General features: G+C 43.7%; 1 protein-coding gene across 2 annotated transcripts in view; it reads right to left on the minus strand.

Annotated features, from left to right (window-relative positions):
* The window catches only part of ADAMTSL3 (ADAMTS like 3), a 357,638-nt gene that overhangs the window by 68,235 nt on the left and 276,000 nt on the right, over positions 1–13,403 (minus strand). For both annotated transcript variants that reach the window (XM_021098873.2, XM_021098874.2), the window contains exon 20: positions 8,369–8,522. In XM_021098873.2, coding sequence (XP_020954532.1) covers positions 8,369–8,522 — 154 coding nt within the window. The remainder of the gene's footprint in view (positions 1–8,368; positions 8,523–13,403) is intronic.

Raw genomic sequence — 13,403 nt, forward strand, 5'->3', positions numbered from 1 at the left:
AGAAAACACAAGTATCTCAATAGTGAAGACTTTTCCACCATAGTCTTCCAAGGCTGACACAAGTTAACAAATGGATCTTGTTTCCTCTTTTAAAACATTTGAAAACTAAAACATAAATAACAACATACATCCATAGATGGGGGTGAATTTCGCAACTAACACTTTAGCAGCAAAGAATGCAAGTCTGAGCGAACTTTGTGAATGCATGTAAATTATTTTACAAAGCTCTGGTTTGGGGAGGCATGACTTAAATGGTTAAATGTTTCCATCAACAAGGGGGTGTCTATGGAGTTCCCATTGTGGCTCAGTGGAAACGAATCTGACTAGCATCCATGAGGATGCAGGTTCAATCCCTGGCCTGGCTCAGGGGAATAAGGATCTGGCATTGCCATGAGCTGTAGTGTAGGTCAAAGATACGGCTTGGATCTGGCATTGCTGTGGCTGTGGCGGCTTTAGCCATGATTCAACCCCTAACCTGGGATCCTCCATATGCCTCAGGTGTGGCCCTAAAAAGACAAAAGACAAAAACACAAAAAACAAGGGCACGTCTAAACTGTTGGGTCTCCACCATCTGGCACGGAATCTAGTACAGCTTGGCCCTGGGTACACCAAATCTGAAGAGGGCAGTGAGAGTGGGGAGGTGAGTGAATGCATTTGAAGGATCTGAGAAGGAGGACAAGGCTGGCCAGCTGTAGCAGATAACGCAAGCAGGTCAGTTAAGCTAGCCTGGGGCCCAAAGAAGCAGGTGATCAAAGAAGCAAAGGTAGAGAAGGCACTTGTAAGCCAGATGAATCTGAGTTTGAATCTTAGCACTGCCATTTGGACAAGTCATTTAATCTCTCTGAGCCTCAGCACCTTGATCAGAGGAATGTGGCAGGTTGGTGCTTTTATATAAAGTGCACAGCACAAGAGTGGGCTTAGTGAAGGACCTGCCCATGGCTGGGCGAGGCAAACAAGCAGCCCAGTGGCTCCCCTTGGCTGCACACCCCTCTGTTGGAAGATAGGCCCCATGGTTCCAGCTCTGTTCCCAGACCTGTTTAGCGACTGCTCATGCCAGGTATTGAGCAGTTCAGCTAGCAGGCGTGTCTGGGGAGTGAGCTTAGACAGGCTCTGCGAGGCTGCCAGGTCCCAGAGCTTGGGCCACGTCCTCTCTTGCGACTCCTGCGAGTTCCTTCAGGGCAGTGCCTGGACGGTGGTCTCATCAGGCATGGTTCTTAAGCAAGCATCTGGTCTGGTTTGGGGTGACTGCTTCCTCCTGCATCTGGAGATGCCCCAGAACCACCACACTGGACACACGGCTCCATCATCCACTCTGCAGAGAGTAGCCATGCACCTCTGGCATCCCTACAGGAGGGGCCGAGGGGCAATGAGAGGGTGACAACCCACGCCCCCACCTCTCGCACTATGCTGGATGTGAGAAATGCCACATCTTTTGGCTTTTCCAGAAAATGAAAAGATGTTTCTTCTGGAGGTCCTCCTTCTGGCCTCTGTGCCAGCCTGCCCTACCTGGTCAAGGCCAGCTTTAGTGCCCAAGGCTGTTTACAGCACTTGCCTCTGTTCTTTGCCTGCTCGTGTCCTGCCCTCTTTCCAGCTGTATCTGTGCCGTGACACTAAGTCTTGGTGCCACGCCAGGTTTCTGCCCCAAGCCATCTGCGCTGGATGTTTACGCTTGGCCTTGCTGGCATTTGACTCCTGCCACTCCCGAGAGGGCTTTGGCGGCAAAGCAGGCTCTAAGCCTTCCATCCTCTCTTTCTGTTCTCGCTCTAAACTTTTCCTTGGATGATCTTGGATTCCTAACTAACAACTCGAGATTGATGCCTCCCACGTTTATCTGTCCAACCTAGACCTTTCCCTGAAGCGCTGGACCTAACTGTCCACCACTTCCTAGAAATTCTTTCCTAGTACTCCAAGTTTAAAGTACTGTAATCTAGGAGTTCCCTTCATGGCTCAGGAGAAACAAATCTGACTAGCAACCATGAGGGACATGGGTTTGATCCCTGGCCTTACTCAGTGGGTTAAGGATCTGGCATTGCCGTGAGTTGTGGGGTAGATCACAGACGTGGCTCGGATCCTGTGTTGCTGTGGCTGTGGTGTAGGCCGGTGGCTACAACGCTGATTTGACCCCTAGCCTGGGAACCTCCACAGGCTGCAAGTACGGCCCTAAAAAGACCAATAAAAAGAAAAAAAAAAAAAAAGGTACTGTAATCTAAACACTTTATCTCTGCCTTCCCATCCCATCCCAGTTGTCCTCTTCCTGTACACCCCAAGTTAATGGCTTCATCTTTTACCAGTTTCCCCAAGGCAGAAACCAGAGTCACCTTGATTCTCCCCAGTCCACTAGCATGCTGGCCCTCCCTCCCAGTGGCTCACAGGTGGTTGAGACTGTTAACATCCACTCCCAGCTCGGCATTTAATGATGTCACATTGGTAGCGGCAAGCCAACCAGGATGGGAGTATTTACAGCACAGACATCAGCAAAGGTAAAATGACAGCTACCTCTCCCCTCTCCCCACCCCACCTTGCCCAGAGCTGCTTGGTAATCATTTACAAACACACCACTGTCCCTTTAGGTCCCAGCTCTAGCCAGGCATCAGGTACTTGGATGGGACACTGGACACACGGTTAGAATTCAACCTTCCTGCTGCCATCTTCACACTCTCACCTAGACAGTCATATCCCCTTAACGAGACTCCCTCCCTGTCCTCTTATATTTTTCCAATATAGCTCTAAAGCCGTCTGAATAAATAAACCAAAATAAAATCCGACTATGTCACTTCCTTCTTGGATAAAACCTAAACTCCTTAGCATGGAGTTCAAGATCCTCTCCAGGTAACTTCTCAAGCTGTTTCTTTCATCATAACCCATCTTCAACCTCTGTTCTAATATGAGGGATATCACTCCCTTTGACATCCCCCACGTCTGGCTTTACTGCTTTCATTTCCCAGATTCTCCTGTATCCCATGTGGATCTGATGAATGGACACATCTTTCAGAACTCCGCTTAAAGTTTCCTCCTTAATGAAACTTCTCCTGACCTCACCCAGGGGCGCAGAGGACTTCTGCATCCTCTTTGTTTGACTATTTAAACCTTTGTTTGACTATTTAAGTCTCTCCCCACTGGACTCTGAGTTCTTAGAGACAAGAGAATGAACCTGTTGCATTTTGTATCATATCATCTAAAAAAAAAATGGAGTTCCCATTGTGGCACAGGAGAAACGAATCTGACTAGTAACCATGAGGTTGCCGGTTCCAATCCCTGGCCTTGCTCAGTGGGTTAAGGTGTGAGCTGTGAGCTGTGGTGTAGGTTGCAGACCCGGCTTGGATCCTGTGTGGCTGTGGCTGTGGCATAGGCTGGCAGCTGTAGCTCTGATTAGACCCTTAGCCTGGGAACCTCCATATGCCTTGAGTGCGGCCCTAAAAAATAACAACAGCAAAATAAATAAATAAATAAATAAATAAATAAATAAATAAATAAAAAGAAAGAAAGAAAGAAATACTATCATCTGGCACTGAAAACACTATGTGCCAGGCAGAAAGATCACCTCTGTCCTTAGGGCTCAGCATAGTGCCTGGTACATAGCAAACTTCTACTGTTTACTGAATGACTAACAAATGAATGAACAAAGATAAAATAGATACATGCTTTTGGATGCTGGAGGAGGTGACACAAGGACATGAGAGGTGTTGGCGAGGTGGCCCTGTGCCTGGCCTGGGTTTCCCAGGGCTGCAGCAGGGGTGGGTGTTACTGGAAGCTGAGAAGGATTAGAGGAAGAGTCGAGACAAGGAAGAATATATTCTATTATAAAGTCCAAGGTGTAAGCAGTGGCCTAGGAGAGCTGCAGAGGCAGACCCTGGGCTTGGTACAAGGAGGGCCACAAAGAGTTGGAGAGAAGTGAGTGGGTTTGAGATAAGCTGGGAAGAGAATGAGGTCTATTTTTCTAGACATTTCAATCATATAGTACATGCCAGGGTACCTCGCCTCCCTCAACCACCTCGATGTCAGCACTTAGGTGAAAAATAAGAATTCTTCATCAAAACTCAGGAATCCTTAAAACATGGAGCCATGATTGAAAAAAATCTAAAATCAAACACTGCATTCCTGTTATCCTTTCTTTTCTTCAGATGCCTGATTGGAAAGCCAGACAAGGAGATTTTTTTTTCTTAATTTTTTAAGAGGGAGGGGGAGGGAGTGGGATGGATAGAGGGCTTGGTGTTGGTAGATACAAACTATTACATTTAGAATGGATAAGCAATGAAGTACTATAGTACAGTGAAGAGAACTGTGTGCAATCTCTTGGGATAGAACATAATGGAAAATAGTATGAGAAAAAGTGTGTATATATATATATATATATATATATGACTGGGTCACTTTGCTGTACAGCAGAAATTGGCACAATACTGTAAATCAACTATAATTTTTAAAAGTTAAAAAAAATTTTGCTACCAAATTTCTCTTTACATTGATTTTTTTTTCTTTCTTTTTTTGCTACATTGTGCAGTAGTTTGATGTAAGATCTCAGTTCCCAGTCCGAGGACTGAACTCACAAAAGTGAAAGTGCTGAATCATAACCACTAGACCACCAGGGAACTCCCAACAGGTACTTTCTTTTTTTTGTTTTTTAGGGCCACACCTGCAGCATATGGAGGTTCCCAGGCTAGGGGGGTTCTAACCAGAGCTGTAGCTGCTGGCCACAGGCACAGGCACAGCCACACCAGATCTGAGCCATGTCTGCAACCTACACCATAGCTCATGGCAATGCCAGATCCTTAACCCACTGAATGAGGCCAGGGATCGAACCTGAGTCCTTATGGATACTAGTCAGATTTGTTTCCGCTAAGCCACAATGGGAACTCCCTCAACAGGTACTTTCAATAGCAATCTGAGGACAATCCAAGTCTGACATATTTGAAAACTCATTATGATAAGCACTTTGGGGCATAAATGGAAAAAATGTCCAGAGCTACTATGTACCTACCCCATATAAGCTCATATCCTAACGAGCCACAAGACAGGACACAAGTTACTCTGCTACGTTTTAATCCTATCTTAAAGCTATAATAGGAATTAAAGGAAGGTGGTAATGACTAGTATTTTTGAGCCTATAGTATGTGCGTGGTACTATTCCTAAGCCCTTCCTAGGCATTAGCTCTCCAAACTATAGAATTGGTTAAGCGAGTGACAGGGAAATGCCATCGAAGAGGAATGGTTTCTAGTGCAAGAGCAGGAGGTTTGGGAACAGCAGAGAAGGAAGAAACAGAAGTCACAGTGAGGCATTAACTAAACAAGCAGGAGTGAGGGGGGAGACTGTGGAAGAGCTGAGTGCCAAGAAATGAGAAAGTCCAGAGTGTCCCCATGCCAAGCTGATGGGGGTCAATGAAATTGACCATGTTAGGGAGTTCCCATTGTGGCTCAATGGATAATGAACCCAACTAGGAATCATGAGGTTGCAGATTCAACCTTGGCCTTGCTCAGTGGGTTAAGGATCCGATGTTGCCGTGGGCTGTGGTGTAGGTCGAAGATACGGCTTGGGTCTGGCGTTGCTGTGGCTGTGGTGTAGGCCAGCAGCTGTAGCTCCGATTAGACCCCTAGCCTGGGAACCTCCATATGCCTCGGGTGCAGCCCTAAAAAGCAAAAACAAAAACAAAAACAAAAACGAAAACAAAAACAAAAAAAAAACCGGAAAAAAAGAAATTGACCATGTTAGGAAACTGGGACATCAGGGCGTGAGAAAGTCATCAACGTGGATGCTGGCTGTCCTGGAGGTTTGCAAACGTTGGAGAGAAAGAATGGACCTGGTGGTGGTGTGTCCCAGGAGAAAGGCAGAAAGTGTCCCGGTTGACTGTCCAGCATGCATCTGAAGGTAGGGTGAGGGCAGGGCACATGCCAAGTGTGTCATGACAGAGGGGAAATGGGGCAGACGCGGCAGGGGTAGGTGCCAAGCTCATCTCTCGGCTCTGACACAGTGTGGGGAAAAGAGGATGCCATAGGAGAGTGGGGGAAGAAGTCAAATTTCTGCCAGCAAGGGCCATGGATCCAAGGTGATGGCATGAGAGCAGGCCACAGCTGAAGCGGAGGCCCAGCCTGGCTGTGCTGGGAGCACGCATTCTTGTCTCTTGTCTGCTTCCACGACCTACACGCTGGCATGCGAGAGGACAGGGTGGGCTCGAGAAGAAATATTCCCGTCTTTTTTCATGTCTTTTATTTTCACCCTAAAACTTATCCTTTTACTCCACTTTCTACCACATGCCATAATAATTTATAATTTCATCTTGTACCACATGGCAGGCTCTAATAACCACGGTGTATTCCCAGATGTTATTCTGTTATTATTTTAGAGGAAGCTGCCAGGATTTAATTTCACCCTCCTCTAAGGCAGTTTACATCCTAGCCACATTGCTATGCAACCATCCATAATGAATAAAAATCAGATAGATAAGCGGCTTGAAGCATGACACTACACCATGTGCCACGGACATTCTTGAATTCCAGGACGTTATAAAACTTGGGATCTCAAATTTTTGGAAACTCAAGATTTTGAAAATTTGTTCTCAAAGAATTCCTAGGGAAAAAAAAAAAGTTAACGTTGCCCATGAATCATCATGGAGAAGTGGCTAAAAGTGTGGGCTCAGGAATCAGACAGACTTGTGGTCAAACAGGCCAAGAGATCCAACTGGCAGCTACAGATCCTTGGTTAAATCTCAGACCTTCTCTTAGTCTTGGATTCCTTGTAGGCAAATGGGGATAATACCTGTCTCTCAGTGTTGCTGGGGACTGAATAAGGTAATGCAAAAATGCTGGCAAGGAACTCCACAGAGTAAGTGCACAATAAATGCTATGGATGCTATGACTCCTTTCTTAAGTCACTGCTTTTCTTACTTTATTTTGTAAGTGTCTTTGGGGAAGTGGTTGGTAAACTTAAGAATATATGTAAAAAAAATATATGAAAGAATATATATATGCATATATATACTGTGCATACATATATGGATATATATATATATACACACAATATATATGCATCTATTCATATATATTGTTTATCTTTTTTCCTAAGGAACATTAAAACAATAGTAACTTATTAGTTACTATTATTATTACTACTAATAAAATAACAGTTATTTTCTGATTTTTTTCTTCTTACCACAAGCTCAGGAGGGTAGCTGAGATAATTAGTGTCTTTTCTTCGGGTGAATAATTAAAGACGGTGAGAAAGCAGGAAATGAGAACCCAGAAGCCAGTGCGTCCCCAGAGTGCCTGTTCCCCACCCTCCTTCCCTGCCTCTCACCGTCACTCTGCAGCCCATTTCCACCTGCCGTAGGGGTAGCCCTCAACTCATTTTTGTTACCCTCCTACATGAAACATGCATATGCACGTGGACCTATACTATCTCATGTACACTGAGGATACAGACAAATGCCACGTGCCTGTTAGCCTTTGGATATAATGAAGCCATAATATTGACTCTTTATACGAAGCTCTTTATAACAAATTGAAGAAATATCTAAATTGCCATTTTTTGAGCTATACACACAGCATGTAGAAGTTCCCGGGCCAGGGATCAAACCACACCACAGTAGTGACAGTGCCAAACCCTTAACTGCTAGACCACCAGGCAACTCCTAAACTGCCTTTTTTTTTTTTTTTTAATTTTTTTAATTTTAGGGCCGCACTCACGGCATAAGTAGGTTCCCAGGTTAGGGGTCAAATCAGAGCTGCAGCTGCCGGCCAGTGCCACAGCCACAGCATTGTGGCATCTGAGCCGTGTCTGCAACCTACACAGCAACTTTGGATCCTTAACCCACTGAGGGAGGCCAGGGATAGAACCCTAGTCCTCAGGGGGTCTTGGTCGGGTTCATTAACTGCTGAGCCATGAGGGAACTCCTAAATTGCCATTTTTAAAAACCAAAGCTATTTCATATTTTCATCCTTGCTGGTTTTAGAGTACACAAAAGAAGACATACTTGAATATTTAAAAATACTTAGCTCATCTAGTTTTAATAGAGTGAATACTCATATATCATTAGCAAAATAAACCAGAAAGCATTTCAGCTTTTACAAGGAACACTCCTGAATTCTAAGTGGGAGAAATCATGGTGCAGGAGGGGCTATAAGGAAGTACAGATCCAAATGAGGAAACATAAAGATGGATTTGTTTAAGTGGGTGGACATTTCTTAAAACTAACTTGTCTTAGAGCTTGTACCTTGGTCTTCAGTATTAAACTGCTGGCTGCTTACCACAATCCTAAGTTCTGCTTGATTTGCTTTACCTACAGATGAGAAATATGCAGCTCTTTGGAAAATGAAGCCATTGCGGGAGATGAACCGAATCAGCATATCCAGTGAAGCGTGGACGGTCCATACTTACTCCTGCACACAGGCATCTGGCAAGACCTCACGAGAGGGGCCCCAGGAAGATGCCTGCACATCGTCTCGCTGAGGGGGACGCGCCGGCCTTTGGCTGTCAGCCTTTGACACACCTGCTTTCTTCGCTGGGTTCCGACACCACAAGTGACAGAACACTGCAATGAGAAATGTGCAACAGCGTCACAGGGAGTGAGCAGACAAATCCTCCGAGCAACAGAGACATCTCCCGCTGTGAAACCAGAGGGGATGCTATGCACGAGTGAGCAAATAAGTATGCACTTCCTAGGCTTGAACATCTTTTAGGATGGGGAGGGTTTCCCACTCCTCTCTCCTCCCCTTCTCCCTTCCTCTCTCCCTCCCTTCCTTCCTTTCTCCATAGTCACTAATTTACAGTGATTTATCATCATGGGATTTTTTTTTCTTTTTTTGGACTATGCTCACAGCACGCTGAAGTTCCCAGGCCAGGGATCCAATCTGCAACACAGCAGCGACCTAACCTGCCAAGCCATTAGGGAACTCCCATAGTGGGGGACGCTTAGCATTGTAATTGATGTCTAGTTTATTTGCAGCTATTTATTTCTTTTTTTTTTCCCCACTGTACAGCAAGGGGATCAAATTATCCTTACATGTATACATTTTTTCCCCACCCTTTGTTCTGTTGCATTATGAGTATCTAGACATAGTTCTCAATGCTACTCAGCAGGATCTCCTTGTAAATCTATTCTAAGTTGAATCTGATAACCCCAAGCTCCCGATCCCTCCCATTCCCTCCCTCTCCTGTCGGGCAGCCACAGGTCTATTTTCCAAGTCCATGATTTTCTTTTCTGTGGAGATGTTCATTTGTGCTGGATATTAGATTCCAGTTATAAGTGATATCATATATTTCTATAGTAAGATGCCTCTGCTTTTTATAAAATGGTATCAAATGGACAGTTACGTGGTATTGACTTTTGCATGGTGACTAGACGTATTGTGGTGATACTTAAGTATACAAACACTGAATCACTGTGTTGTCCAGGTGAAATGAATATGATCATAACCCAGTTCATTAAAAAAATTAAAATAAAAAATGATATATACCCACGACCAAGAATTCAAGAAGTAGGAGTTCCCGTTGTGGCTCAGTGGAAATGAACCCAACTAGTATCCATGAAGATGCAGGTTCGATCCCTGGTCCCACTCAGAGGTTAAGAGCCCAGTGTTGCCATGAGCTACGGTGTAAGTCACAGGCATGGCTCAGATCTGGCGTTGCTGTGGCTGTGGTGTAGGTTGGCAGCTACAGCTCCAATTTGACCCCTAGCTTAGAAACTTCCATATACCTTGGGGGCAGCCCTAAAAAAGAATTTAAGAAGTAGAAAAGTAGAAAAGGAAAGTTTTTTTTTTTTTTACAAAAAAAAAACTGCTACACATAACATTAATATTTGATAATCATTGTATGCATGACACTATTTGACAGTCATAATTACATATGCACATGCAATTTTAATTAAAATTTTTTTTTTGGTCTTTTTTGTTGTTGTTATTGTTGTTGTTGTTGTTGTTGCTATTTCTTGGGCCGCTCCTGCGGCATATGGAGATTCCCAGGCTAGGGGTCGAATCGGAGCTGTAGCCACCGGCCTACGCCAGAGCCACAGCAACGCAGGATCCGAGCCGCGTCTGCAACCTACACCACAGCTCACGGCAACGCCGGATCGTTAACCCACTGAGCAAGGGCAGGGACCGAACCCGCAACCTCATGGTTCCTAGTCAGATTCGTTAACCACTGCGCCACGACAGGAACTCCTAATTTAAATTTTTAATGCAGTTTTATTAGGTAAATACACGTAATAAAAGAAAAAAAATTAAAGCAAGATTAAAAGAGCTGCTGAATGGCTGATTTTTTTTACCCACTATTAACTGATTAACTCCCCAAAGAACTCTCTGAAGTTAGGGAAGAAGATGAAAGAAACCAAGAAGAGATTCAGGTAGTTATTTTTATGGTCTTATTTTGACTTTTGCGAGTATCTTCTGATTGGCTGCTAAGAAAGAGGAGGAAACACGCACATTTCCTCCCACCCACTTCTCCAAACATACCATTTGTTTTGTTAAATTATTTAGCTAACGTCAAGGTTTTCTACTTATGTTCTGTTCTGAAATGCAGTTATTGCCTGACCTTAACTGTGTACTGAAATGAGTGCATTCTTCATCGTCCATCTTTCTCACCAGAATCTGTGCATTCCTGGATTCTCTTTTTTTCCCTCCCACCTTTTTCTATAACTTTTGTTTATCTGGATTCTTTATCTTGAGTCATCTTGGTGTCTCATCGAGGCTCTGCAAATTTTTCGAGAAGGGCATCCAGGAAAGTATCCTCTGACTGCCCCTGTTGTCTTTCTCCACGAAGAAGAACCAAGATGACACGAAAACAAGTGAGTCATACTTCCTTTTCCCTTGACTTGTGTAGACACGGTGCCAGTGTCTTCTTGCATCTAATGGTGAAGATGTGTAAGGCCAAACAGAGACATCTTGTTGATTTGTTTGCCTTTTACCCTCTAAAGCCCATGGCTCCTTCTCTATCCATTCAGCACCTTAAGCAGGCTGTATCTTAGTGGGTCCTGTCTTCTCAGCACGTAGGATACCACTATGACTTGCAGGCTAAAGCTTTTATTAAAGGAAGCTAATTCCCCTTAAGTATCTCTGAGGGTATCTCTGTTCGAATCATTTCGTTCCCCTCACAAACACTGATGATGCTTATGGTTTATGTCCTCTCTCTTACGATGCCCATATCCCTCATTGCTTCTAAAAACCAATCTTACAACTTTACTCTTCTCTATATCATTTTATATGAGTTCTTTCAGCCTGGATACCACAGCTCTAGGTTTTCAGTCATTTTAATTATTTTTTGGGCTGCTCATAAAGTAACTTTCAGGTCTGCTATCTAAAAATTTGTTTTTCAGGTTTTTTTTTTTTTTCCTGACTGCTCCAAGTTGTCCTTTCATCTCCTTCTGTTGATGTATAGTCTCTTTTTGAACTCAAACCTCGTTTTAAAGCCACTTCCCTCCCCTCCCCCCACACCCCTGGACATCATGGTTGTCATTTCCTTGGGAGTATGGCATCTACGTGTTGCAACTTTTCTCTGGGTGATATTTTTGTGATGCCATGTTCCTCACATGACTCTTGCTTTCTGTTCCCTTCCCCACACCCTGACTTCTTTCTTTTCCTTCAATGTTCCCCCCTAGTTTTGATGCATAATTTTTTTTTCTTTTTTGGGGGGCACACCTGCGGCACATGAAGTTCCCAGGCTAGGGGTCGAATTGGAGCTGCAGCTGCCAGCCGACGCCACAGACACGGCGGATCTGAGCCGCATCTGTGACCTACACTGCAGCTTGCAGCAATGTCCGATCCTTCATCCACCGAGTGAAACCAGGGATGGCCAGAATCCTCATGGATCCTGGTCAGGTTCTTAACTCGCTGAGCCACAATGGGAACTCATTGCATAGCTTCTATGCTAGAGCTTGAAATGCAGCTGGCTGTGAATAACATGGGTGGGAGGAATGAGCTAGGGCGTTCCCATCAGTTTGTGGTCTGCAACAGTGTGTCACCCAATTTTTATTTCCTTTGCCCACATCTCTCTTCCGATTTTGGCATTTGAGTGGTTGGTGTGACTCAGGGAAGAGCCTCTGAAATAAATGGATTGCTGGGTGACAATTCAGCAACTGCTGCCCCTCTTCGGTCTCAACGCCTCCATCTCTGGCACCTTCTTTGGGCAGGGGGATACACATGTGGTATCTCCTGGAACATTCCCTGCGTCTTCAGGGACAGCTTGTGGTCCCCAACCTAGACTCTACAATCAAGGAACTGTTGAGTAGGCCTTTCAAGACAATCACACTTACTCCTAGGGAAATCTACATCCCACTTGGCACCTGAGGAAATATTTGTCAGCCCTCCGCCTTCCCTCTCTCATTTTGGTCCAGATTTTACGGTCTTTGGCAGGTGTGTTTCATAATTTATAGTGTGGACTTGGGGCCATTTCATTGTTCACTGAAGACAGAGTGTTTCTTCTCTTTCATTCTCTTTGTGGGTTTTTTGTTGGGTTTCAAAGAAGGGGAATGGAATATTTTTGCATGCCTTTATTGTCATCTTTAACAGAAAGCCCTAATTATTAGTATTTTTCAGTACAGAGGAAAGCCTTTACTACACTTTATAACAAATAATTAAAAATCATCATTTAGCAACTTGTGGTATATTTTTTGTCACAACCGAACTCATCACTTATGAGTTATCCATATAATAAAAAAATGGTTAAATAATTGCCAACCACTACCTGTAACTCATTTCTCATGATCAGTATTTGACTTTTTCTCCCCATTAAGAATGGGAGGATCATTTGTAAACTCCTTTTCTGGACAGAGGTCTTCTGTGACCTTGTGCCTGCTAAATTCAAGGTTAGTGTGCCATGAGAGAACATTCACAACTGAAAGAGGAGATGATGGGAATAGTGCCATTAATTATAGCATCAAGCTTATGCCAAAGCTTCTCTGATTTATTCCATAGAAGTATGGGAGTAGATTCCTCTGAAAAGCTCGTGGCAACAATATACCTTGAGTTCTCGTGTCTTCATAACTATTTGTCTGTGACCTTCAAACTCAAAGGTCAGTTGGGCAGGATATAAAATCCTTGGCTCATGTTTTTCTTTTATTATATTAAATATGTTGCTCCATCGTTTTCTATTATGAAGTGTTATTGTTAAAAGGTCTGATGCTAACGTGATTTTCTTTCCCTAATAAGTGACTTGGTCCTTTTGCCTCAATACACTAATACATTATTCTTTACCTTTAAAATCTAATAGAATATGAGTTGATATTAACCATTCTGAGTTGATTTTTCCAGGTATGTGGTGATTCGAATCTTTCAATATGGTGATTCGAATCTTTTATTTATAGTTTTGTTCTGTTATGTTGTTTTGATTTTCTTTTCTCAGGACTCTAATTATATATACAAACATATAATTTCATATTATATAAAATCATATATATATATATGATTTTCTTTCTCTGTCT

Source organism: Sus scrofa, chromosome 7 (assembly GCF_054392235.1).
Source record: "Sus scrofa isolate SSC_HxYL_T2T_F1_AM1 chromosome 7, Sscrofa_HxYL_maternal_Yorkshire_Landrace_v2.0, whole genome shotgun sequence".
Lineage (NCBI taxonomy): Eukaryota > Metazoa > Chordata > Mammalia > Artiodactyla > Suidae > Sus > Sus scrofa.